The sequence below is a fragment of the Hetaerina americana genome, unplaced genomic scaffold (genome assembly GCF_022747635.1).
Source record: "Hetaerina americana unplaced genomic scaffold, ioHetAmer1.1.p SCAF_2, whole genome shotgun sequence".
NCBI lineage: Eukaryota > Metazoa > Arthropoda > Insecta > Odonata > Calopterygidae > Hetaerina > Hetaerina americana.
This window is the reverse complement of record NW_027286763.1, coordinates 40364824-40392264: the sequence shown is the minus strand read 5'-3', so window position 1 is coordinate 40392264 and position 27441 is coordinate 40364824. Positions and strand designations below refer to the sequence as shown.

Sequence of the window (27441 nt, the reverse complement as noted above, 5' to 3'; positions counted from 1 at the left end):
TAAATAAATTTAATATAATAATTGAACTCACATTATGCGTACATGTACACTAGAGCTAATAAATAAATAAGATGTAAAATTTGTACAGAGATTATCCAGTCCATTTAGTCACATTAAATGAAATATTTTGGGCGAGTATCCTTTTCTCTGACATTCGTTTCATGTTGAACCCAAGGACACTCCTCACAAACACCGGCGGATCCCTTTTCTTCCATCCCTGGCTTTCCGTTCCAAAGCGATTCACTCATCATCGAAGACCGATTATGAATTTTCAATATAGATAGTGTTTCCCCAAGAAATTTAAATCCCATACGATCCCTTAACACATTTTCTCGGAACTTTTGCCGATCAAAACACTTTGCTTTCCGTCGATATGGACTCTATTACACGTAGTCTCACATTCGGCCGTATTTTACAAATATTAGAATGGATGCGTGTTGCGGCACGCCCGTAACAACGGCGTGAGAGTTCCTTTTTAATGACCGTCAGGGCAGTTGACCTGGTCCGTTCTGATGAAGAATGCCCGGCTGATTCCGCTGCGGTCGATGACTGAATACGCCTTTTGCATTACTTCAATGCTGGGATTCCTCTCTCTGGTCAGTAGCCACGCGTTCCCTGAAGTAGTTCAAGAAATTTCATCAGTTGAAAAGTATTGAAAAGCATATACCTCACCAGATTAAACATATGATAATGCTGGTTCGATTTTGAGAGATTTTAATCAATAAAAGTACCAAATTTCAAGTCATTAATGCATTCATGTGACGCCTTCTTTGGGAATAAAACGTAGTTAAATGGCACCCACCAATTACACGGTCGGTGCGTGCAAGTTTGGTGGAGATACACTCAGGGAGAGGATTAGGGAGGTCAACTTTTATAAAGGGTAAGCGAACGTGCGGACATTCACCCTCCTCTCCCTCTGAATCCAATTTATTGGCGATTAGTAAAAAGGCACGAGTTTCTAAATGGGCTGCTTAGTTTGCTGCTGGGTATATTAACTTGATGATGTTATGAACTGAAAACGCTTGCCGTGTGAATTAATTAGTGTTGTAAATTTGCGTTAATTCTAAACTTTTCAATGATTTTTTAGCTCTTTATGCTTAAATACACCTCTTGATAATTCATGGGAAATGATTTTTGCAAGATCATGTGATCACACACAACTTTGCATCACGAAATATGTTAGTAAAAATATTTAATATTCCAGCTCGATGACCTAAATATGATTCGCTGTTTGCAAGTGCGATAATTCCGGAAATGATGTGGTGGAAAAATGATTGATATAGTGTTTACTCTTTTTCCTCCACATGGGCCAAAATTATTATTATTATAGGCAACCTACCGGTTGCGGTAGGTTTTGAATAGGCACAAACTAACAAATAATTCTCTTGCCTCCCCCAAAAAAACTCCTCCCATCATCCTTTTCTACCCCAACCCCCTCTTCATCTCCGTATACTTCCTTCTTTCATTCCGCCCATTATTCCTATCGTATTCCTTCCCCTTCCTCGTGTCTAACATTCTCCCCTCTATCATAGTCTTCAGCATCTCACTACCACTCAATATGTTTTGCATCCATTTTTAGTATTTCCTTATGATTATTCTACCAATCCCATCTCCTCCCCCACCATACCTATCAATTTCTCATTTTTTTCATATCTGAAACTATCTGAATCCATCCACTTAACCTTCTCCATCCTTCTCCAAAACCACATTTCAAAAGCCTCCAATCCAACCTGTTATCATGCTTCAAAGACCATGTTTCCACGCCGTACATAACTGTGCTTCATATCAAAGTTTAAACGTGCGTTTTCTGTACATTCTTACTCAAGGCCTCAGTCATCAATTTTCTCTTCATCGTGAATGCTTCCTTGCCTAACGCGATTCTTCTCCTTGTATCTTTTGCTAATTCGACCATTTTGGTCCAAAACACTTGCGAGATACGTAAACTGATCAACTTGCTCTAGTTGTTGCCTTCCTATTGCAACGTTTAACTTACGCTTTATCTTCCTGGAAAACCGCATAACCTTTGTTTTATTTATATATATTCTCATGCTGTATATATCGCATTGTAGTTCCAAATCACTTAGCAATGCTTGCAACCCCTTAGCTGACTGACTAACTAGAGCTTGATCACCAGCAAACCGAATTGTTTTTACGAATTCTCCGCCTTTCATTCACATCCCTCCAATCTACAAATATGTACTGATTGCATCCTATTTTCGTCTCCATTTGTATCCTCATTACTGAAATATCATCACGCGTGCCTCTTACCTTCTTGAACCCTTACTGAACGATGATGTATAAATAAACTTTACATTCAGTTATTTGTTTCAAATATACTTCAGTAAGTATAGTAAGACTTCAGAATTTTCTAATTTTAGTAAAAAGATTTGCTTTAGGTAAAAATACTTAGTGATATTTGTCCTCTTCTCTATCCACTTCACTTGTTGATTATCCTGAGAGCCCCTTAACTGCGCGCGAAATCAAAATTATTGTTCTGTAGTCCTCACATGACGTAACCTTTTCCTTTTTAGGAGTAGGAATTAATAATGATCCCCCAAATTCTTCCGGACAGATCTCTCTCTCAAAAATACTAAGAATTAGCCCACAAAGACTACTATGCATGAAAGTAGTCTACCATCACGGTCTTTTTGATTTCATTCACCTTAATGCCCTTTTAATCTCATCGTCATAAAAGCCTAGACCTAAGCCATCTTCATCTACTCAATATAATCTTTCTATGTCTAATCTTGCTGGTCTATATGTACTAGTCATTTCTTCTATATATTCCTTCCACTTCTCTTGTATCTATCTGGTTCAACTAGTACTTTTCCCGATTTATTTCTAATTTTTAACAAGGATTTTGCCTTCTTACTTCCCAATAGTGTTTTAACCTTCTTGCATAGCGCATCACGATACTATAGGAACCGTTTATCGGTAAAGAATAAGGAAATCACGGATAACGGATGAGATGCTTATATATGTAGATAACAAAACTAAAAGAAAGAATTTGCATGTAGATTTAGGTAGAAGGATAAACGAAGTTACATAATAAATTGAGATGTGCCAAAATAATAGTAGGACAAAAAATATATACACATATCCTAGTAACAAATATATACATAAACCAATATAAATATGCATAAATATAAATATATATATATATGTTTATATATATATATTTATATATATATTTATATATATATATTTATATATATATATATATATATATATATATATATATATATATATATATATATATATATATTTATTTATTTATTTATTTTATTTATCGGTTGGTATCCATAGTTAATTCTCAGAGACACTTTACACATCATTCACCATAAACATAGACTTTATTTCTGTTTTATTGATTTTATTAGCATCTTTTGCATATATTCGATGGTAAGGATTGACGTTAAATTTTTCACCGGAATATTATTAAGTAATATGAACCTATTTAATAAATAATTAAATGCAATAGTTACTCAATTTATTTACTTTTTTTAATTATAGTAACTCTGAAATTAAATAGGTCACACACATTTTCTAATTATTTCTTGAAGGAAACAATAATTTATTTCGTTGACTTACAAATGACAAAAATAGTTCTCCATTTGTATGCACACAGTAAAAGTAAATACGAGGATAAACGCGGTATGATTTAAATAGCTGTAATAAATGAAATAATTATAATTTTTATTTTCTCATGACATGATTACATGATTAAATTATGATTCTAAATCATTTATAATTTTGAAATTAAATCTACGCACGTTTTTATCAGTACATTTTTTTTAATGTGTTCAAGTATGGGAACTGAAGAGAGGATGCATGGACATGCATGCGAATTACTTACTCGTGCTGAAGAAGCCCAAATTATTGCAAGACCACACGACTGCAAATGTGTCATAATCTGTGTCCAAAATCCAGTATGGTGCGTCGAAGGGAACTGCACGTAGTTAATATTCCATGTAAACAAAGTAAAAAGTAATTATTTTCTCTCCCGCAAATAATCCCAATCACTTCAGGCTTCCAATAATAACCCTGAATTTAATGCACCTTTCTACAAAATATAACGCTTTTTCATATTCACCTCATGCAAATAATTCATTTGGGGCCAATTAAAGACCTCTTAGCAGTGCTTTTTTCTGAAGTTTCAACATCCGTACAATAACAGCTCATAACGGAAATTTGTCTTTTTTTATTGCAATTAGTCTTTTATATGAATGACAATTAAAATCATATTCAGTAATGTGTTAAATCTTTGCGTGTAAAACATCAACTTAGTCCGCGAGAATTTGAACAATTATTTTTTGGTTTCTGTTCGAACGCCCTCATTTTAATTCAGTGTCAGTTGGTTGCTGTAAAAATAGCTCAGGTAAAAGTTCTCTTAGATATATTTAAAAATCCTTTGATTGCGGTATCTGTAAATTCTCTCAATAATTTGACTTGCTATTTATCATTAAAGGTACTCATTAAATAGATTTTTATAAATTCAAAGTTAACTGGATTTTCTGTTTTCTTTAAATAATTTCTTTTAATACAGAATCAAAATAGTTAGAGAATGGAACAGTATTCCGGGTGCTACCACAATCTTCTACAAGTACAAGCTCAAGAGCAGTATGTCGGCAGGAGCGCATTTTTTAGTCAATTTATATATTATCTTCGGCAAATGATTAAACACAAATTTTGGAGCAGCAAAGTGTAGATGTAACAAAATATTTAATACCCATTTAATGAGGTAGAATTCCTGGAAAAATAAATTCTAATAAATAGTGATAGTGTCCAAATATGGACAAACCTGGCAAGGAAGGAAATCTCACAGCCAGCTTAGCCTGCTCTGCTGGGTCGGTGATTTTGGCATCCCCCTCAATGGAAGACCTAATTCCGGTTCTAAAACCAATGAGAAAAAACAAGGTGTAAAAAAAAACATTTTAAAGTACCTTGAAGAAACGTCAAGTTTTGAATATCGCATCCATAAAATATATGATTATTCCATGAACCATATTTAATTTCAATTGAAAGAAATTATAATTTTAAAAACTCGTTAAAAATTAATGACTGCACGTTCGATCTCGAAAATTCACTTCTAATAGAGACCACGATTTATCAAAGAATGTGAATTATATAGCGAGTATCCATAACTTAAAGGATAAAATTGATGAACGTTAGAATAAATTATGTAATAATGCATTGTTGTAATGATTACAAATGCATTAATCGATAATAATTTCTACATTCAAATTCCAATAATTTATCTGGCATTAAACATGCTTATGAATAAATTCCATGATAAAAAACATTTTACAATGCAACAATTTTTGTATGTTATACAATACATGTTTCAGCGCTTAAGCGTTCATTGCATAGATACATGAACAGAGTGCGGCAACATGACTTCCTTTTTTCAAACGCATTTTGACTCAGTATAATCATTACAGAAGGGGGTGGGAGGCATTTAAGAGAGTGGAGGTTTAGGTTGATTTTTGTCCTGGGGGCATTTTTCTCTTTCTGTGAGAGGAAAGTACAGAGGAAATGAAAGAGGTGTTGTAACGAGTTTTGCTTAAATGGCTGGACTTCACGTGTGGGGAGGGATGAAATTAGGGTGCAAGATTCAAAATCTATACAAAAACTACTTGTGTTTTCTTTTCCCTAACGATTTCACACTATTCCATTCGTTCCCTACACATTCGTACACTACTCCAGTGTTCCCTACTCTCCAACTCTGTAGGCTCTGTGGTTTTTCGCCTTGACCCATTGCGTGACCGTGGCCTTTCGCCTTTCCAGCCGCCAAGGTTACTAATGCGGGGAGAATTCTTCGGCGTTGTCGAGACGATCTAATTCCTCTCCATTCAGAGCAGCCTTGGCCTCTTCTTCACTGGTGGGGGTTCTGCTGTGTCCAAGCTAGCTAAGGGGTGCCTATGACGGTCCCTCAGTCAGGCTTGGATGTCGGTGATCTTCTGCATGAGGGTCCGTTTCCGCCGCTTTCTGGAAAATCTATCCGAGATATTCGGAAAAAGGATGTCCAGGCGTTCCGGCTCCCCGTCTTCGTTAATTTCGGAGACGTATTCGTAATGACCGCGTCCTAAGATGCAGCGAAGAGGTGGAATCTTTAGGCTGAAATTACAATGGTCGCACTCCACCATCAGATGTTTCTCCAAATAGGACCTGGGACCACGATTCACTGAGCACTTTCTGAATTCATTTGGTCTTGTTTATGGAGTTCTCCCCACTTTCCCTACATGAACTTCTCCGCAAGTGTCACAATGCACTCCATATTCTCCAAACTTATTCATTGCATTGCAAGAGTTTTTGGCTTAACTTGGGATGTCATCTATTATGCTAGGAGTGGAAAAGTAACTTCGCATTTGTCCTTGGGTATGACTTTAACAGTTGTTGATGAGCGTCTTCCAGTTAGAGGTAACCATTTTTGTTCTTCACATTGTGTCCTAGAATGGACATAATGTGCTGAATGGCTAATTTCATGCGTTTAACTGTTTCCACTTAGAAAGTATTGTGGCCATTGACAGGTGAAGTTTATCTTCCTTGCCTATCCATTCCTTGTCAAAATTCTTTTTATTTTGAATTAAAAGTAACTTAAAGATTTTTAAAGTTCAACTGTCCCCATGAAATCGTTTCCATAGTAAAATCGAAATTAGATCAATGAATTCACAAAATTTATAACTTGGCTGCTTGCTCGTTTTAGACCCTCTAAGGGCATATTGTACCATCAATGTTTCGGAAAGAGGAAATTTCATTTTTTTAAAGGTTTAAAGTAGGCTTAAATGGTTTTTGTTGAAGGTGGTCCATCAAAAAGGAGATAACGCAGACCCGATTCCGGTCCACTCTTCTGGAAAATGTATCGTATGCACAGGTAACGCAACCTTTGTCTCTATGCTGCACCTTCCTCTCCCGTGCAGAAATCCATTGAGACAGATTAGAACGTAATCAGGAACATTGGTGTATTTCCATACTCTCTCGAAGTTCTCCCCTGCTTTCGTATTTGTGTATATGTATGTATATATGTACCCATATAATGAATACAAAATCAGACTTTCACCTGTTGATAATGTCTTGGAGTTGAAATGGACGTCGTATGATGGATTAAATATGTGTACAGAATCAATTGTCTCCTGCATATATAATCGGACAATTTAATTTCACCACTTTAAATTAAACGGGGTTGAATGAAATATCAATTCAAAAAAATTGAATGTATTTATTTAATATTTTAACAATTACTCACAAGGAACTGATTTGTTGGTTGACGACTCCTATAATTCCATCATCTTTCATAGAGTAGTTGGCGGTGACACATTTCCCACCAAGCTCGAAGATTGCGAAATATCGTTCTGCTTCGTACCATTTTCCTAAATACTGCAAATAATAACAATACCAGATCAAAAATGCATTATAAATTTATAATAAATATAAAGCATGTGCAAATGATAATAAAAACCAAATTGAAATAACATATAAAAAACAATGCCTACATATTGTAAACTGAGGTTCGTACAAAACCTGACTTATACTGGTTACTAAAGTTCATTGGTGATTTCAATTATTTGTTAAACAAGGAAAAATGGTAAATGTAGATTATTATACGTTATTCCACCCATTGAAAAAAGGAATGAAGAAAAAAAACGTTTTTTTTGCGAAGAAAAGAATTCTATTCTATCAAGACAATGCACGTGTCTACACCTGCGAAGTTTCGGTGGCGAAAATTATGGAGTTAAAGGTCGAACTTTTATTTCAACATCCAACGCTTACTCCAGATTTAGCTCCGAGTGACGTTGGTTATTTCCTAACTTCTAACCTCGGAGGAAAACGATTCACGTCAAACGAGGAGGTCATCGCCAACACATCTGCCTCTTTTGAGGGCCTTCCGAAATTCAACTTTTTGAACGGCTTAAAAATGCCTATGCTGGATATGCTGGTAGAGTGCACTGAGGTTAAAGATTGTTAAAAATAAGTATATTCAAAACAATTGTTTTTCTATTCTTATCCAAGGACTTATTCAACGACCCACGTAACATACTCAGAGCATGAGCTATAACATACTCAGAATATGATTATTTTAACAGTAACAGTATCCATTATTATTATTATTATTCTCATGACGCCATAGGGTACATATGAACAAAATATTAGAATTATGATAACATTGCAAACGTGAGTTCTGCCAGCAAAATAATAGATCGCCTCCACATAATTTCGATCAGAAAACGCAATCTACCGCAAACGCAATCTATGGGGATTTATTTTGACCGTATATGCATAATATGACAGCGGTGGATCCCAAAAAAGTGGACAACTCGGCAGTCATTTTACATGGATCATAAGCTGAAAAGGAGAACGCATTGTATTTGTGCTGAATTTCTAATGATCCTGTTTCCCGTTTATCACTCCCATGGCCTAAACACTGAAAATTCTGATGAAGAAATCAATGGAATTTTTCACTAAGAGATAACGCTATTTCCTATTTGAGGGTGGCTATGATATATCCATTAAAATCCTTTTTTTTAGCTTTTGTTTACCACACCAAGTCGTAGGAATGCCTAGATTACTGCTTTTCGGGGAATGGTTATTGACAGCTAGGTGTGAGATTGCCGTTTTTTTGTTAACAGAGAGCGTCAAAAACGGGAAGACGAGAAGGGAGGGGCGTGAGGGAAATGGTGCTGAAAAGAGGAGAGAGAGAATTAATCGCAGAATAGCAGGATGGAGAGGGTCGGGGGGGTGTCAGTGACCCATCCTTAGCTATTCGCCGCCGGCGAATTCGGCTCACGAGAATATCCGAGCCGCAAATATCAGTTTTTAGCTAGTATAATTGACATCAAAAGCATTTTCGGGTATAAAAATTAATTCATGGTATAACTCACGAGAATCTGAGGAATAGACACGAAGGATGTACACGATATTATAAGCCAATTATACCCAATAAAAGTATAATATTCTGATCATATTCGAATGCCAGATTTCTTTTTGCAAAACATTTTTTCCAGTAAAATCGTATTTTAATGAAAAAAATCACTCCAAATACTTTTCAATCAATATACATATTCTGTATATTGATTTCCAGGTGAGGAGTAAGAGAATGGATGTAAGTCCCTTTAGCATACGAATGTAATTAATTTATTATGCATACATATTAACTATTTTTAACTTGTCAATTGTTGTTCAATGGCTATCTAAAGTGGTATCTATGCTAATTTACATACTTGAACTTATACATGCTATAGAATATTACGGTTGAATTAAAAATTGTCGGTAATGATTGTGATAAAGTATACTTGTTGCTGATATGTTTAATATGGAATTATTCACTCATAATAAGGGAGAGGTTCCATAGAGTTTTCAATTATTTTTTATCCTCAATTAACTAGGCTTACAAATTTGTCAATTTGAATGAGATTTTCAAAAGTTTCAAACGAGAAATCAATAGTTAAAATGGCGCTATTTCAGCGATTATTAAAATTAGAGGGGAATGATTGCTTTTCGAAAGATTCGAGCATTTGGGGAGGAGTGAGAGTGAAATGGTGCGTTGGGAGAGAAACGGAGGAGAGAAGGGGAAGGGCAGTTTTCCCTTTGGATAATCACTGAAAATCATTTGTTGAACACGACTAAAATGGTCATACAACCCTCAAAATTCCTTTTCGCATCAATATAAGCAGTGTAATCGCTAAATGTGAAATATAATTTGCCAAAATAGTTGATTAAATTTTAGTTTTATTTCACAACATCTATTTGAAGCATGTGTCGTCTTTTAATATACCTAACAAAAGGGTGAAATATACTATCGCACTACATTCAGATTAGTCATGACTTCCAGATCTGATGAAGACTCTAGAGATGTTAAATATTTAGCGTCATTTGCTTTTGTAACCAATTACAAACGTCGTATTTTCGGTGCCGTTCAGTCAACAATTTGCGCCTTGATAGTCAAATGGGTATCCATTTTTGCATGCGACGCTCAATGTATCATTATCACTACCAGCGGCTCTTATGCATGCATAGAGTATTAACTAAAGCTTATACGAGCAGTATTGTATGAAAAGTGGTCTGCAGCAATACTCACTTCCATTGAATGAATACATGATACGGCGTCATTTACCGTGGTGGGTTTCAGGGTGTCATACTGATGTAGAATTTAAAATATGGTAGACTTTAAATATTATCTAACATTCACTGGAAAACCTATCTAGTCTAGAATTATCTCAACAAGTACGAATACAAAAATAAGTCAGAATTCGCATTGGGCATAGAGGTGCGAATCATGTTGACAGGTATTCAGCAGCACATTCAGAGCGCAACATGATTCTTCTCCTGACGTGTGATTTATATCCTCTTGTGAGTAACAAGTTATTTTTGCGCAACTGAGTGAAGTTGACGCTGAAGCTAGTGTTTCCATTTATCATAATGACCAAGAATCTGGAATATCATTGGCTGTAGTGTATTAATCGAAATAGACGAGGAGGTTTCAATGTAGGAACTAGGAATAAAAAATATCGGAGTGAAAGATATTATGTTTAATAATAATGCTTCCTGGTTATTACATCTTAGACCAATTTTGTGAAGAAAATAAGAAAATGGTAATTAGCGACAATAGTAGGAAAACAAATATGTTGCAAATTTTAATAACCCTTCCACACCTGAATAAGTCATTACACCCCTTTCCTGTAAAAAAAATTAGCATTATATTAGCTATCTACGATTTATCATCGTTCTCGCCATTTCGTATTTATTTAAAAAGCTGAATAACAAGAAATATGGGTTACAGAATTTAAAATAATTAATCAAAAACATCCTTCGAGAGAAAATGATGGTTTTGAATAAACATTTACCTTGTGCTTGCACGAAAAATATACGGAAGAGCGCACCCAAATGCAATTTTCCACGAAAAATGCAACATGCCAAAATAATTTCAGCGACACAACTTCGTCATTAATAATATTATAAAATATATTTTAAATTTAATACATAATTAAATGAACTTAGAATAAAAACCAAACGAAATATGTAATCATAACTGTGAATGGGAACATAAACACGTGCAACATCATGATGTCCTAAAACAACATGAATACCTGGTGATTTTATGTGCGGAATATGAACAACTCCTCCAGTAAATGTTTGGCTACACTTCTTTTCACAGGTTTTGACTATCTTTCAAAAGATTTTGAAGCCGGTTAAGATGGCCCATAATACACTCTTCGTCAAAAATAAAACTCATTGATGGGCCAATTTCATTTCGGCGGGAATGCGGAGAAAAGCTCACTTTTTCTGGCAAGAAGTCTGCCCTCGTGTCGACCCTCGGGCAGCGGGCCAGGAACGGCACCTGAGCGTCCACAGTGGGCATCAAGTAAGTCAGAGTCACCACTAAAGGCAGCACCTTCAGAGCAGCCATCGAAGTCACCGCTACTCCCCACGCCATTGCGGCAGAGTATAAAACAAACTCAGGAACGGGCGAAGTCGACCTCGGCACTGTCCGACTATGGCGCGTGGTTTTAAGTTTCTGAAAATATAGGAATGGAAGGATAGGAAAGAGAGGCGGTTGCTTTATGATGAGGATTTGATAAAATTTTCACAGAAAAAATTCAATTGATCAAATTTTCTCTGATATACTTCAAAACTATCATGTTTAGGATGATCAACACAGATTTCCAATCCGAATATTGGTTTTTTAGCAGCTCTCCTTAAGTTATCGGACAAACTCTCCATTCCGCTAGCACCAACATATTCCTTCACCATGTCTTTTGCTAATCTTCAATTAAGTATTAAGTAATCTGTCGTTCCTCAGAATGCGCCCAATTAGGATTTCCCGCTTTCTTTCGAGTTTCCTCCATTTACTCCATTATGAATTTCATAAATCGAAATACGTCTTCATTTTTTAATGTATTTATCCGTTTCTATTTATCATTCCTCAGCTGCAGCACATTTTCATTGCCTTCACCCTTTCTTTCTGTTGTCCATGTTTTATTTACCGAAGATGCAATGGTTTACATAGATATTAGTAAACCTGAGAATAATTTAGGCTTAGCATATGACTTGCGTAAATTCTGTACCACGTTGACGGCGCGACACTAGGAAATTAGAATTAAACTTGAAAAATTGCATATCAATGTTTTTTTGGAGAGAGCAATTCCCTCCCTGGCGCCTACTGCATCGAGGCCAAATGGAATTTGTAGACTCGATAAACCCTTGGGCGTGATACTCACGTATGAGCTTTACTGGGTGGAACATATACGGGGAATATGTAGACAAGCTAGCAAAAAACAGGATTATTTATAAGAGAATTTGGGGAAATGTGATGACAAGATTAAAGAGAAATATTATCTGTCGCTGGTTAGGCTTCGTTTAGAATATACTGCAAGTATATGGGATCCTCGTGCAGTAGAATTATTTGCCGAATTGGATCGTGAGCAGTATAGAGGAGCTAAACTTTGATATGATAAACTGATAAACGTATAAAAACTATTAGAGCTAGGTTAGGAATCGCTTAAAGAGAAAGGTTACATTGCGGATTAAATCTCTTGCATAGATTGGAAGGATGTCTCTTTTTATCAAGTAGTAGTAGTAGTTTTTAGGGGAGGCGACCGACAGCTAAGGTCATTTGCGCCTCTTTTTATCAATGATCGCAATAATATATTATTAGCCCCATTTTACTACGGTAGGAGAGATTATGTAAGTAAAATATGAGAGGTCAAGTGTGAAACAGACAGAGATTTAAGATTTTATTTCTCCAACGAACGGTCAAGGATCAGAAAAACGTTGTTAAACCGCACTAGGGGGAAAAGTGTTTTGGGTCATAAATAGTCTAGTGTATCACCCCCTGCCACATCCCAGCGGTGGCTTGCATGGAGCTATGTAATAGTAATAACTACCAATGCACATCCGATGAATAGGATACTCCGTATAAGTTTAAATTAATCGTATCCTGATGTACATTTTACTTTTATTTGCCGCCATAAGTTTCATCTGATAGAAAGCCTTATTTGCCAATCCAATTTCAATCACAATATACTTCCGTCACTGTTGACATTGATGCCTAAATAGCAAAACTATTTCACTTATTTCAGTGTGTTTTCTTCTAATCTTTCTTTGAGATTAATTATTTATTTTTGGTACTTATTCAAAAACAGTACTTTTTGACTTTCACCTCGGATTTTTTTAAATTTATTTATTTAAGAATTACGTTGCAATTAGGCGATTTTCCTGGTGGCAACGGTCAAGTTTGGTCAATGCTCTTACAACGAAAAATACACACATACACGCACTAGAAAAACAGATAGGAGACAAAATATTCTTACATACAATGACGCTTCAACATCACATGCAAACAAACTTCCACATCACCTGCAAAATGCCGTCCACACCACATGCAAACAATATTTTGATAACTAAAATGAAGTTTATCACCCAGTGGCTGCTTTACATTTATACTTAAAACTTCTAAAATTGGATGGAAAGGGCTCAAACAAACCTCCAGGAAGCTGATTCCAATCAATTATAGTTCTATTTAAAAAAGAGTATTTTTTCTTATTTGTTTTTTGCGTTCTAATTTTTATTTTGAAACTATGGTCGTTTTTTCCCTTAAAGTTAGGCTTTTCTATCTCTTTTCATAAATCTTCCCACGCTTCGTCCTTCTTAACAATTCTATGCAACGCGCCTAACCTACTCCTTTCTCTTCTATTTTTCAAACTCTACCATTACAGTATATCTAACATTTCTGTGACACTATCTGTTCTTTTGTACCTTCCGAGTACATATCATCATACATTCCGAGTACATATGTATATGCTTACTTTTACTTATATTAATGCCCATATTATTATTTGTAACCCAGTCACCAAAGCGATCGATGTCATTTTGTAGTATTACGCGGTCATTGACATGCTCTACCCATCTGTATATAATGCAGGCATCAGCAAAGAGTCTTATTTGGGAATGTAAATTGTTTGGTAGATCGTTGACGTAAATTAGGAAGAGTAAAGGCCCTAGAACACTGCCTTGTGGAACTCCTTCTAATACGCTCGCCTCTTTTAAAAATGTATCCCGTAATTTTACTTTTTGAGTTCTGCCTCTAAGAAAATTTTTTATCCATTGTTTTACCCTCAAATCCAATGGTAACGAATCCAACTTTAACAATAATTTATCGTGAGGCACTCGGCCGAAAGTTGCCGAAAAATCAACGATTACTGCATCCACATCATTTCCTTCATCTATTGCGTCGCCGATATATTGGCTACATCCCAAATTTTTGACAATGATATAAGATAAACATCCAAGTCATAGGTGGAAGCAAAGCCACCTAGGCGGAAATCAAACCCACAAACACTGGGTTGGAATTCGAGTACTTAACGGCGTAGGCAAATCTATTTTTGTATCTATATCTTTCCTACTTCGACTACAGCGTTTTCCTACTTTACGAGTTGTTTAGTTATGACTTTATCAAGCAAAATCTAACACAGTGCGCCGGATAAAGATATTTTCCCACAATCCATTTATTTTCAATTGAAATATCTTGTATGCATTTTCAGTGCTCTTCTAAAGGTTTGGACTCATGATAGTAAACTTCTGGTAGTAGGTGCAACAAATCAAACATTTTTTCAATAAGAACCGATAACATCCTATTTAGATTAAATTGATAAAAAACGTAAACATACAGAATGTAGCTTCTGCACAAATAAATTTACATCGTTAATCTTCTCATGGGAATAAAGAACGCAAACAAATCATATATTAACTCATAGTTCAAGCAGATGAAGATATCGTAAATAATGAGATATAGGGATGGGTTGATCAATTATCAAGAAGTTTCCAGAATATTAAACAAATTCTGCTGCAAATGTAAAATTCCGATACTGCATTCCCAAAGATTCTCCTTTGGCCTTAATTTATGACGATTTTAAAACATTCTGTGAAACAGCCTGTCATAAATATTTCATCAAAATATTCGTCAGGTTTGCAGCAAATGTCTACCCAGGAAGATGCACTGACGTTGAATTTGACATTTCGAACTAAAAAGTATATATATTCTCCAATTTCATTTCATGTTAAACTGTTTTCCATTTTTTAGCTTAAAAACGCCAATTAGAGATTAGAAAAAAAAGGAATAATTGGGATTCGTGAAAGCTCACATCCATTCACTTTATCTACACCATATTTATCCGTATAAAACATTTTAAAAATAGATTTTTATTTTTATAAAATATGTCAAAGGTTACATTGACTTAAAAAAGTATTTAATTATACAGATAGGATTGGCTATAATTAAATAAATTATACTTGACCATATTTTCCATAAATATCAGCAGATGGATATTCTGTGTTGCAGAAATTGAGACCAAAATAGCTTCTATCATTACAAGGCAATGAAATAAATTTCGGATTCGATTAGTAGCCACGCTCTTAAGATAATCTCATCACGCTTCGGATTTTCACATAATTCTCTGGTACAATCGACAGTTTGTAAAAGATGCTATTAGTAGGGAATATTTTTTTCTTCCACGGCATACTTTATCTTTCTTTTAATATTATAATTTCTTGGATTAAATAAAATCAGGGGTATACCAATCATTTTTACGCATTGTTAGTGCACGGAGTGTATCGAAATGAGGTAATCCTTAGGAAAGAAGGATATTGTATATTGGTCCTAAAAGACTCTACGCCTACGTTGGAAATGCTTTAAGGTCTCATAGCAGAGCTTTCAACCAGTTTTAACCATGTATTTTCTCTTTTGTCTCATTATGATGCTCAACAGACCCAATGGCCCTAGGGCAATCCCTCACCTGTACCGCTAACCATGTAAAGCAAACTAAATGCCCTACTCTAAATAAGTTAAACTAAAAAAAAAATCTAAAATCAAATATTACTCTTCATTCCAGTAACACAAACGTGATTTACTTGCAAAACTATCTACCTTTATGGAGTTTTTTAATCCTAATTCAACTTTTCGTTACTGAAATGAAATCTCTGCGTAGTCTACCCTTTCCTTATAAGGATTTGATGATTTTTCTGCCTTCTTCAGGAACTTCGGTCAGAGAGATCTAGCATCTAGATCTCTTTCCGCTACGTTCCTCGATTATTTCATCCTAAAAAAAGACTTAAATGACGCAGCAAGAAAATTGTAGCCCTCTATTGGAAGAACTTTTTATACCTACGAATCCAAATCTCGGCTCATTTGGACTCAAAAGAGAACGCCCCATAAATGAGAAAATTGGTAGATACGAAGAATATCAGGTCACGGAAGAATAAATTGCGCGACATCCTCAATCATCACAAGTAGCACGCTCTTTGATATTATATCAATTGAAATTTTCGTATATGTGAGCACAAATAAGCAGCGGCGTTTTTTACTTCGGGATATTTTTTTGTTCGTAATTGATCATTGAATACTGGCACAATACGCAGTGGCGATGCACGGTTAAGCGTAACATGACATTAATCAATGAAAAATGTTAATTGCGAATAATTAAAGAATAAACACTTATTACTAGAAAAAAATGATTATTTTTTAGTTGAAAGTTAGTAAGGATTTTAGTTTGTATTACTTATTACAAAGTATTATTTATTGGTTAGAATTATTTGACGAATAATTTTACTTGGTAATTTGGCAACTAAGGTTACAATTTAGAAAATATATTATGCTCTAGTTGGATATTACTTTCGATACAAATATATACCAATATGCTCAGGGCTTGGAGTTAAAATATAACTAAACCAATTTTTGTCTATTTATATTGGGAATTTAAACTTCTAAGTCCACATAACTACCAGTGTATTCCAGTCATACGAAGTAGAATTTTCATCATTTCAGAAAGAAGGCGTCTAGGTGGTTTAAAAGAAGCTAAATTTTTCTTCCTTTATGGGCGTCTGATTTCAGGAAGGTATCACCTTCGGTATTCTATGGGTAGAATGAGTATTTAATATGGGTTGGAAACAATAGTGACGGTGGATGAAAGAATAGTGCTTCAAAACTAGCAAATTCAATTACATAAATATTTTCAGCTATTCGCGATCAAACATTCACACATGCAAAGAATTTTTGTTTTTGGACGAAGAATTTCATATAAATATTTACTCAAGTTAATCAATTAATATCGTTATGATTTCATCAGCAGTCTTACACCATTCAATTATTATTCAATCCAATCCGAGTCCAATCCAATCCAATTCTATCCCTTTTCTATTTCTAAGGGTTGAACTTGTTAACCTATTTTTAGTTGGAGTTATTAAGTCAATGCATTCGGAAATAGTATATGACTAAGAACCCTAATCCTTTAAAATTAATCGGTGTATATGTAATAAAATGAATCACATTTAATAATTATAAATTGAAACTTTAAATGACTGCGTTATATTCCCAGTATATTTGCGGGACGACATTGCAAAAATATATTTTTATCTTTTTATAGTACATGCAATAAAAAATAATGACAACAAAAATCCCAATATAACTTTCTTGGTTTGAGGTACAATATTTATCCAAAAGCTTTTAATAATAAATATTTTAAATCTTTACTACTCCTTGAGTATGAGATTTATAATTAATAGATACATTTTCTTTTCAGTGTTTGTATGGCTTTTGTGTAATTTAGTAAATTTAGTAGAATCCTCTGCAATGCAAGGTATGTACAAAAAAGATATGACTGCTCTTTCTCCGCGCTAACTACTCGACGGACCGCAATCAGTGAGCAGTCTATCTAATTGAACTTATGATATTATTGAAATTGCGTAAACCAGAGAAATGTTGTGATGATTTGGTCAACGAAAAAAATATGCTTAATCTTATTTAAATTCGATTGATCATAAATCAAATATTCATTTTTAATATTCATGAATATTATCAAAAACCCCTTTTCACATGGTCTGGATGAGAACTACTATCAAATTCAGCTAAAATTGTTTTTCTATTGTACCAAAATTGCCCTTGTTTTATTAGACCTCTTGTATAACTAACCAAAGTACTTCCTTGAATTTTATAATGAAATGAATGACGAACTTACTACTTGAGAGGGGATCCATCACATGTATGGACGAAAACAGGAAATTTATTTATTGGAGTATTGTCATCAACATATATTAGAGACAGACTCCCATGGTAATGGGAGTCTGTCTCTCCTTTTATTCTGTTAATCTGTTTCCTGAATTAAGGATCATAAAAAGAGTGCATGTTGCTAAAAATATTACTCTCCATCCTGCAGATCCACGTCACGCGCTCTTAAATTTCACGTCTCGTATGGAAGATCACAAGGTCTCTCCCTAACCAGTATTTTTGCAGAGCCAATTGTTTCCTGCCCCGGCTCCGTATTTTAGGGCTATTAGGGCTTCCGTTTCACGAAATGCGCTCCAATTTCTAATAAATACCTTAATTATGAGGCATCAATAGAATGACAACTTTAAAATTTGCAACGTAATTTCCGAGCAGTTAAAGTTCTAGTAATACGAATTACAAAAATTTCTGAAAACTAATTATCGTATATGTTCAGAAAATAGTGTGACTGCGTCATAATGTACCAAAACTGTCATTGACTGGGGTAGGAAAGTGGAGCGTTATCTAACATCACTTAAAAGCGATAGAATTGAATAAGGTTCAGGGACTTTCCGTTGAATCTACAAATTTTCAACAAATCAATTAGAATTCCAGAGAAGGCTGTCGTTCGCAATATGGAATCGAAGGATGAATATGTCCTGGGTGAAAATGTGAAAAAGGAAGGTAAAATATGCCCGAGGTTATCGGAACACCTTACGAGGTTGGCGTAAAAGGTGACACGTTATGGATCATAATCTCTTTACTGGGAAATTTAAATATTTACGGATACAAATGTCCGTCATCCTTCATATCAGTATCATATGCTCTGAACCTTTGTGTGAACTACACTATACAAAGTTATTGCAATGGCTTAAGTCAATCCTGTCAGGAAATACGCATTATTCCATTCAACAACGGTTATTTCTTTCAGAGGATTCATTGTGAAATTGGTGAAATCTTTAATAATACCAAATGCAACCATTTAACCTCGGAAAAATCTCTGGCAGTAGTTTTTAGAAATTTCATTTCAGCGATCGAGATAATTTTATTAATGCTTTGGTTTTTTCCACCATTTTAGGTCTCTAAATCTCATTGTGGATTATTTTATACAGATGGCTTCGTAGTCGCTAAATATATTTTTGGAAAAAACTTATTTTTCGTAGATTTTATTTTTCTTTTTCAACATAATGTCCAATCAACTCGGCAAATTTTTCGCAATGTTTCTTTAACCTTTTTAAGCCGTTCAAAAAGTTGAATTTCGGAAGTTCCTCACAAGAGGCATGTGCGTTGGCGATGACCTCCTCTTTCGACGCAAGCCGTTTTCCACCGAGCTTTTTTTCAAGTTTGGAAATTAAAAATGTCACCCAGGGACCAAACCTGGTGAATACGGTGGATGGTGCAATAAAAATGCAAGCTTTAATTTCATAATTTTTGTTATAGAAACTGCGCAGGTGTGCACTCATGCATTGTCTTGATGGAAGGCAATTTTCTTTATTGCCAAATGAAGACGATATCTCTTGATTCCTTCTCGCAACCGGTGCAATAACAACAAATTTTACTCTCCATTTTCCGTTTGCCCTTTTTTCAAGTAAACGAAGTATTCCGCGTTTATTCCAAGAAACCTTAGCCATTACCGTATCGGCCAATTTCACCCTCTTCTCTATCTTTGGAGCCGGATCGCCTTTAGAAACCGACTGTTTAGACTGCTCATTTGTCCGTGAAGTATATTAATATATCCATATTTCGTCCAAAGGTACAACGTATCAATGTACAAACTCTTCTGGATTGCGACAGATGGGAGCCAAACCAGCCGCCGAATCGACTACACGATTACGGTTATTCTCTACAGAGAGAAAAAGGGGATCACATCTTGTCAAGATTGTTTTCACACATAAAAGCTCGTTCTAAATTGAAAAAACTGTGCCTTTTGATATGCCGGTGACGTAGATCGCAGATCACTCAATATAATATAGTGGTTTCTGTCAATTTTTTCGGAGGACGTCACTTTTACATTCCGAGTGATATGCATCTTTTGTGGATGGACGGCCTCGCTAAAACTCATACACCCAATTGCAAGCAGTTGAAAAACAAGAGCAGATGTGTCATGAACCTCATCCAACTCTGCTTTGATCTTTTTCAGTGTTATACCTTTCAAATAGAAGTGATTTATCACCACACGAAACTATTATTTTTCCATTTTCCTAAACAAACAGAGCTTTTTGCTACAATCGATCATGAAAGTGAAATTACGTCATGATATAGATGAAGAAGTCGTCATTTTAATGAGAGATGGGGCTGACTAATAGCAAAAATACTCCGAGTGCCTTCTCTTCGATTCGATTTTTTTGAAGAACGAGTTCCCTTTTTGAATTATTGCCCATTTTTTCATATTATTAATTTGATACGATTTTCTTTTGCTCAGTTTTGGATTACTCTTTTGTAATATAAATTATTATTTTCCTCCAGCACCAGTTTTCACTGTTTTTCTCGCAGTCATCATAGTGTTAATCATAATGAAATAAGGACAGTTTGCACTTTTCCACAGTTTATTTAACGTACGACGCGTTTCAACTCACAGAGTCATCATCAGGTACAAGACAAACTAAATGGTAAGGAGTCCTTATTATATGTACAACAGATGTGGATGGGAAGGGAGAGTCGAGTAGGGGAGAGGAGGAGGGGGGGGAGGAAAGGCGGAGAGGATATTAAGAGCGAAGAATGGGGGGTTAATGACAGGAAAAACCGCAAAGTGGGGGACGAGGGGCTGGGGTATCGGGAGCGGGTTGTTGTATAGCAGGAGGTTAAAGGCTTAAGGACATAGGGAAGGAATTATCAGTAGGAGATAGTGGGGGGGGGAAGATGGGTTAAACAGGTAACTTTCTAGGAAGCAGAACCCACTGCTGGTTTTAGTGGAAGGGATGAGCCACGTGCTGCGAGGGGGGGAAGGAGGGGAAGTGCACTAGTTAGTTCTTGGAAAATATGATGACCGGCGGTATTGGGCAGTGGGAGACCCTGACAGGGGGGGAAGAGAGGAGAAGGTAGAAGGGTGAAGTCATGAAAGAGGAGGGGCAGTAGGATTTTGATTCTTGATTTTATTCATCGGGAAAGGGATCTTGAGGAGGGGTGAATGGTTCACAAAAATTTGTTCATTTAGGAGAACATTGTGGTCCTCTTGCAGTATTTCTAATTGTTCCAGTGTGTCAAGTTTCATCCCCTTATTCTGCAGGTGGAGGATTTCCGGAACGAACTTGCAATCATGCGATGTCCTTATTAGGTGTTTGGCTAGGAGAGACGTGTCATCACCCGATGTCCAGCATCTCTTATGTTCTTTCACTCTCGTGATGAAAAGTGCAAACTGTCCTTATTTCATTATGATGAACTTCCACGACCTCAAGCCTGAATCTGTTGAACTTATAGTGTTAATCCTAAAATTGATTTATTGTAGTGCTCCAAATGTTATAATACCAGCCAAACCCTTTTTTACTTCTTCTTCTTACCTATCCGTGCCGATATTTCCCCACTATTTCTTTTCTTAATCGAAGTGTTTTTGTCATTGATTTCAATCGTCCCTTCCAATACGGAATTTAGCTGAATTATTTTGCTTCAAAATGTATTCAATTGGTTTTTCTTCTTAGTATCATGTTTTTGGTTTCATTCTTTAGGTTAAGGTTGTCATCTCAGGTCTGTCAGCCCATTTATTTTATTTTTACCTTTTTCACGTCTGTTATCTATTTCTTGTTCCTGCTGTATTTCCCGCTCTTATAATCTTATTTTCTCTGTGTAGCTTTTTTGAGTGAAAACCTAGTTCTTTTAATTTACCTCATATTCTAGACCCATATTTCCATAAACAATAAAAATTTTCAAAAGAATATTATGACATAGGTACGTATTTAAATCGATAGATTTCCAATGATATGAGCGAAATTAATTTTAGTTTTACTTACCAATGGTATTTAACCTATAAAAGTGATTTATTTGTGGGTAAAAGAGGTGAGAGTCGTATAAAAGAAACCTGGTGGCCTTTGAAATCGTTAAAACTCAATGTTTAGGAATATAAAAAATCAAGCAAAGAAAAATATTTTTGTTTATTTTAATAAAGTTAACATATATAAAAACAAAAATATTGCTGTATAATTACGACTTGTTCTTCCATTTCCATTTCTAAAAGGATTCACAGCACTAATTGCAATAATTACTGAAAAATATTACTTGATGCTGATCATATGTTTCATATAATATCTGCTAACCCAAGATTTCATTTATTCCAATGTGAAACTAGATTCCCTATAATTTATTTAGATGCTCAAAAGTGTCAATATTCTTAAAGAAGGGCTGGAATTAATAACCTTTTCGTGCAGCGTTTTGAGGAGTGACGACAATGAAGAAATGAAGTCTTTCCGGTGCGTCATTCACATCACATTGTATGCATTTAAAACAATGCATGTTCTCCGGGGTTCCAGTCGACTGTTTCAGACGTTCTGTCAGAGGTTTTGCTTCAAACGGTATCTAGTTACCTTGAGTCACGTGTGACCTTCTACAGGAAATAATAATAAATTAATCGGACAATGGGCCGAAGTTAGACATTAACCTAATACTATGATGTCTTCTTTCTCGCACGCAAACTACCAGCTGGATGAATCATATGAATTGAATTAATTAAAAAATTACCAATAGACGTGAGATAAAATAATCTTTGAAATTCGTAAATTTTAAATAGCTATATCCCTAAAATAATATATATATATAAATATATAATATTTTTTGAGAAATTTGGATATATTAAAATTAAGCTAACGGCCAGATTTAACGACCCCATAAATAGCGTTATGTGTCATATTTCTCCTGAATTGACAGAAAACGTTTTAGGAAAAACAATATGTTAACTCTTTTCAAGATTGCCTTTAACTCAGGTGATAGAGTTAGAAATTTTTAGTTGCTTAAATTGAAACTTCACAAGGGCACCTATTAATCTAGATATACAGTAACCACCACAAAAAGAGTAGAAGTATTTCAAGAGAGTAGAAGTATTTCAAGTGCCTAAAAGGACAAGGATTTCTGTAGAAATAAAGTGAAACAAATTGAATCATACCTGTGATATGATATTTTAAGTGTTTAATATGCCAACTTAATCATTAGCATATTTCACTGCTAATATTTGCTCTTTATTAAATTTCAATTATTACATAGAAATAGTTTTTTTTTGTTCTAGCGTTGATTATCCATATAAAGACGAATAATGTAGCATGTAAATTGTATGACGTAATGTATGGTGTAATAATTTCTTTAAAGTATTAAGTAATGTGAGGTATGATGTAATAATAATGCAAAATAAATCCACTTTAAAAGGTAGCTGCATATTAAAGTAAAAGTTCAACTATTCGGAAAAAGTCAAATCATATATTCTGCCAATAATGCCCTGAACCTTGTTGCGAATCAAGTCCTTCAATTTACTTGCAGATACATGAAATCAATATTTTCTCATGCAATTACGGCTCAGAAATTAATATTTCTTCGATCACTGGCGAAATTTCGGAATTCGTAACAAGCTAAAGTGAAGGAATAACTTGGTAATGTGAAAACCAACGATAGTCCTGAATGGAGTGAGCCTGGAAATAGCTCAAGGGAGGCTGGAAAGTTATGTAAATCTTCATACTGCGTCATTCAGATGCTCTCATCGAGCTGATTGAAACATTCAAAGCGATGGCGTGTTCAAAATTGGCGTGCGTAGCGTAAGTATACCATTAAATACATTTTTTGCATGTTACGCAAACTGAAATACAGTTGATGAGCATGTGATATTGCGATGAGGAGGAGGATTTGATTGTTCAGTGCATCGTTTGTTCAAGTTCGTTTTACCACTCCATTTTCCATCAATCCGAGCTTGAATTGCAAGGTATGACGAGCAATGACGAGAAGTTGGTGAAGTTCCTCAAAAAATTAAAATTGAATGAACAATGTAGTTATTTAAGTCATTTTTCCATAGCAAAGGTTCTCAAAAGACGACTTAATTATGAAAGTCAATATTTTCTGTAAGAAATTATTGAATTTTAAGCGGAGTTTCACAAAGTTAAGAATTTGGTTTTCATTATACTCCGTACCCAAAGAAATTTAATGCCTCTAAAAGCCGAGTTTTAAATTTTTAAAGCAACTGGGAGGTGTATTTGGTCATTCATTCATTTTATTTTGGCAGACAGATGTATTTTATTTTAAAACGTAGCATGCCGTCATACAGAATTCAAGCGGCGACATGTATTCTCAGTAAGTTTCTTTTTATTACTGTAATATTTGTTCTATAATAATATTGCTAATGTAACGTTGATCCCCAAATTATTTTATACCAGCAAGAGAAAGTCCCGAAGATTTAATATGATTGTTTTTTAACGATTTATGATTCATCGTTCACCTTAGCTCACATATGTTACTACAATGTTAACCTCACAAAAAGAGCGTATTTTATGACAACACACCGAGCGATTGAGCGCATTATCCGCAAATTGTCCATTTCTGGGATAAGTATATGTACCAGCTCATTTTTAAATGAGCTGTTACTTAGAATGTTGCATATTATTATTTATTAAATTCTGAACACGTATCTGACAAAATATTATGATTATAAGGCTATTAAATGGCAGCCATCAATTAAAACCATGGTCGAAATTTCATTAATCGAGGCAAAGAAAATATTCAAAATACATTAATATACGTAACGTGTCACCATATGGAAATTATTCCCCCAAAATACAGTTTAAGCATGTACACACTGTAATGCCACTCTGTAATAATTTGGCCCAGCAACACGGATTATCAGCTTGACCTTGGTCGTGATACTCGAAGAGACGTTGTGCCCCCGCCTCAAAACAAGTCCTCAATGCCAAAGCCGTAAGAGGTTTTCAAAGGCTGTTTCAGCGGAAATACTGCTAAATATAAGTCCATGAGCGAAACTCCAAGAGTTTTCTCCGAATTACATGGTGCTTGAATTTCATTTTAAGAGAAATACTATTATGAAAACGTGGTTCCACTAAGTGTGTTAACTAATACTCGAACAATATTCTTCTGAAAATACTCTCATCATAAAAATAAATAGTCACTTAACACATTATTACTTCGTCAAGAAAAGTCATCACCTAATTTCAACTGAAAGACTAGACGAAGCATTTGATTTGAAACGATCAGCCACCTCCTTATTTAGAGATGCGTGAGAAATACCCGTTATTCTATAGGTAGACGATTTCTCAAAGAAATAATAACTCAATAATGACCAGAAAATATTATGAATTATATTACTACATATAGAACCTATGCATGGTTTTAGGTTTGATTTACTGTTGAAAACAATGAAAATATTTTTAAAAATAGATAGATATTCAGAAAAATAGAATTTCAGAAACAAAAGTTGAATGAGAAACATGTATCATCATTATTATTGAGCGGGAGTTTTTTTATTGCTAACCCTTCTGCCAAGTATTTGAAGGTAAGTGTTTCCCTCCAGTGCTGACCAAGTGTGACCTGACTTTTTTTCCAAGAGCGGCTTAGTAAGAGTCACTATACTTAATAAATGACTAAGTATGAGAAAATATTCTGCTAGATGCAATGCAATTCTGCATGGCACACATATCATTTTCGGAACAATTACGAGATACTTGCAAGATAAAGTCTCAGACACGAATCCCATCGAGTCTGAACTTGTCTTTATCTTAGGGTGTCTTCACCATTCGTAACAATGTGAAACGTTAAGTAAGTGTCTAATTATTTATAAAAATAGAGCATATTACATCTGCAAAATAATAACAATATACATTACCTTTAAAAAGTGTTGATCGCAGAGAGCTGTCATCTCAAAATACCAAAACAAGGTTAAATATAAAATATCTTTTGACAAGTAAAGTGATGGCAAATGCAAAAACGTCTTCAGCAAATCCTATAAAACGCTAATAAACAGCAATATGTTAAGAATTGACCTCGATAGCTGCACCTAAATTAGCTGCTAAAATTACTTCTCCGGCCTATAACTAAACATCGTCTTCATAATGGGCGATAATCACATATTTAAGAGTTCACCACATCTATATTAACTATTACAAAATATAGAGAAAAGTCCCGGCATTTATTTATGTTGCGATCGTTCATTGAATCCAAGTACTTACGCAATTTTTCGGTCCTCGAGATTTGGCCGGAGATGCTGACCGCCGAATACACGCAGAACTAGGTCACTGTGCTTTCCACTTGCTGGATCTGAACTCACCAGCGGACGGTGCTCTCGCCTCCGACGTCGTCGATTCCCTTAATGGGTCGCCCGCGTCGCCGAAAGTTCTCCGCGTTTTGAGCACGCCCAGGCTGTCTTCTTACTTCGTCGTCCCTCGCTCGGAGAAGATGCGGCTTCCAGGAACCTCACTCGGTACTGAACTACTCCTCCATGGGAGTTGATCATGAAGAGAAAACCGTAGAGCGAGCGGACTCATTCCCTCACTCCGAGAGTGGAGTGAGAGAAGGGGAGGTGTAGCGGCGGTTTCGGAGGGGTTGAGGGGAAAAGCGGGGGAGTAAATCGGGGTGGAGGGAGATGCGTCTGAGGGGAAGAAGTAGGCAAAAAGAAGGAAACACACGCAATTGGGAAAACCAGAACTAAATTGCATTGGTTAGCGAATAGAATGGCTGGTAGACCACATAATGAATATGCTGTCATGTGACACGTGTTGCTGACATGAAATACATGTTGAGCCTTTTAATCAAACTCGTTGATAACTAATCCAACTCATTTCTCGTCACCTACCAACTTAGTTCTGGCCATCTATAGACTTTTACAAGATACACGTTGTTACTGATAGCTCAGTAGTAATTCAAGACACTCATTATCACGTTGAGATATTCACACATCTGAAATTTTGGTGAAGGGACTTCAATGACCGACGAGTATCACTTTCTGAAATATCATAAAACTTTTAGTTCAAATTTCTTTTATCTACTCATTTAGCTTGGCCTTGACTTCATCATAATTTATAGATGCGTACGATTTATATTTTTGAGAACTTTGCATACTTCTGAAAAATGGGTTTACACTAAATATACTTATGTAAATTAAAACAATTGAAAATCATTGATTTAATTTGTCTTCATGATTGCTATTTACGTCAATGAATTCATATATCTTTAGGTTCAGCTTCTTTTATTTTAACCCCTGGGGTTGGGAACAAGGTAAGACGTAGTTTTCTGTTTGTTGCAAATAATGACGGAGGAGAACTCAAGAATATAAATTTACTCTTGTAGCAGCAACAGCAAAGGAAGTGCAAATTGGCTGCAGATTTTGTGGCAATAAATAATAGGCCAATTCATCATCTCCCTTAATTGCATATTTTGGGATGCTTTGTCATTATGACGGGAAAAATTACTACATGCAAGTTGATGGTTGTGCTTTC

General features: G+C 35.2%; 1 protein-coding gene across 2 annotated transcripts; it reads right to left on the bottom strand.

The window, feature by feature from the left end:
* On the bottom strand, positions 1-26483 carry LOC139687717 (apolipoprotein D-like). Of its 2 annotated transcripts, none has more exons than XM_071584976.1 (6): positions 26176-26483; positions 11276-11512; positions 7247-7377; positions 4802-4893; positions 3857-3949; positions 1-615 (listed from the first exon to the last, which is right to left on the bottom strand). In XM_071584976.1, exons 2-6 carry the CDS (start codon positions 11429-11431, stop codon positions 476-478), a joined length of 612 nt encoding a protein of 203 aa, XP_071441077.1. In that variant the 5' UTR covers positions 11432-11512; positions 26176-26483; the 3' UTR covers positions 1-475. The 2 variants fall into 2 exon arrangements, with proteins under 2 accessions (XP_071441077.1, XP_071441078.1); XM_071584977.1 differs by having other exon boundaries at positions 26274-26483.
* Positions 26484-27441: the final 958 nt, after the last annotated feature.

Coding starts and splice junctions, on each gene's coding strand:
- LOC139687717 (XM_071584976.1), bottom strand. CDS start 11,431: ATGGCGTGGGGAGTAGCGGTGACTTCGATGGCTGCTCTGAAGGTGCTG. Junction 7,378..11,275: donor CAGACTTCTTGCCAGAAAAA/GTGAGCTTTTCT, acceptor TATTATTTGCAG/TATTTAGGAAAATGGTACGA. Junction 616..3,856: donor TTTGGGCTTCTTCAGCACGA/GTAAGTAATTCG, acceptor GAACTACTTCAG/GGAACGCGTGGCTACTGACC.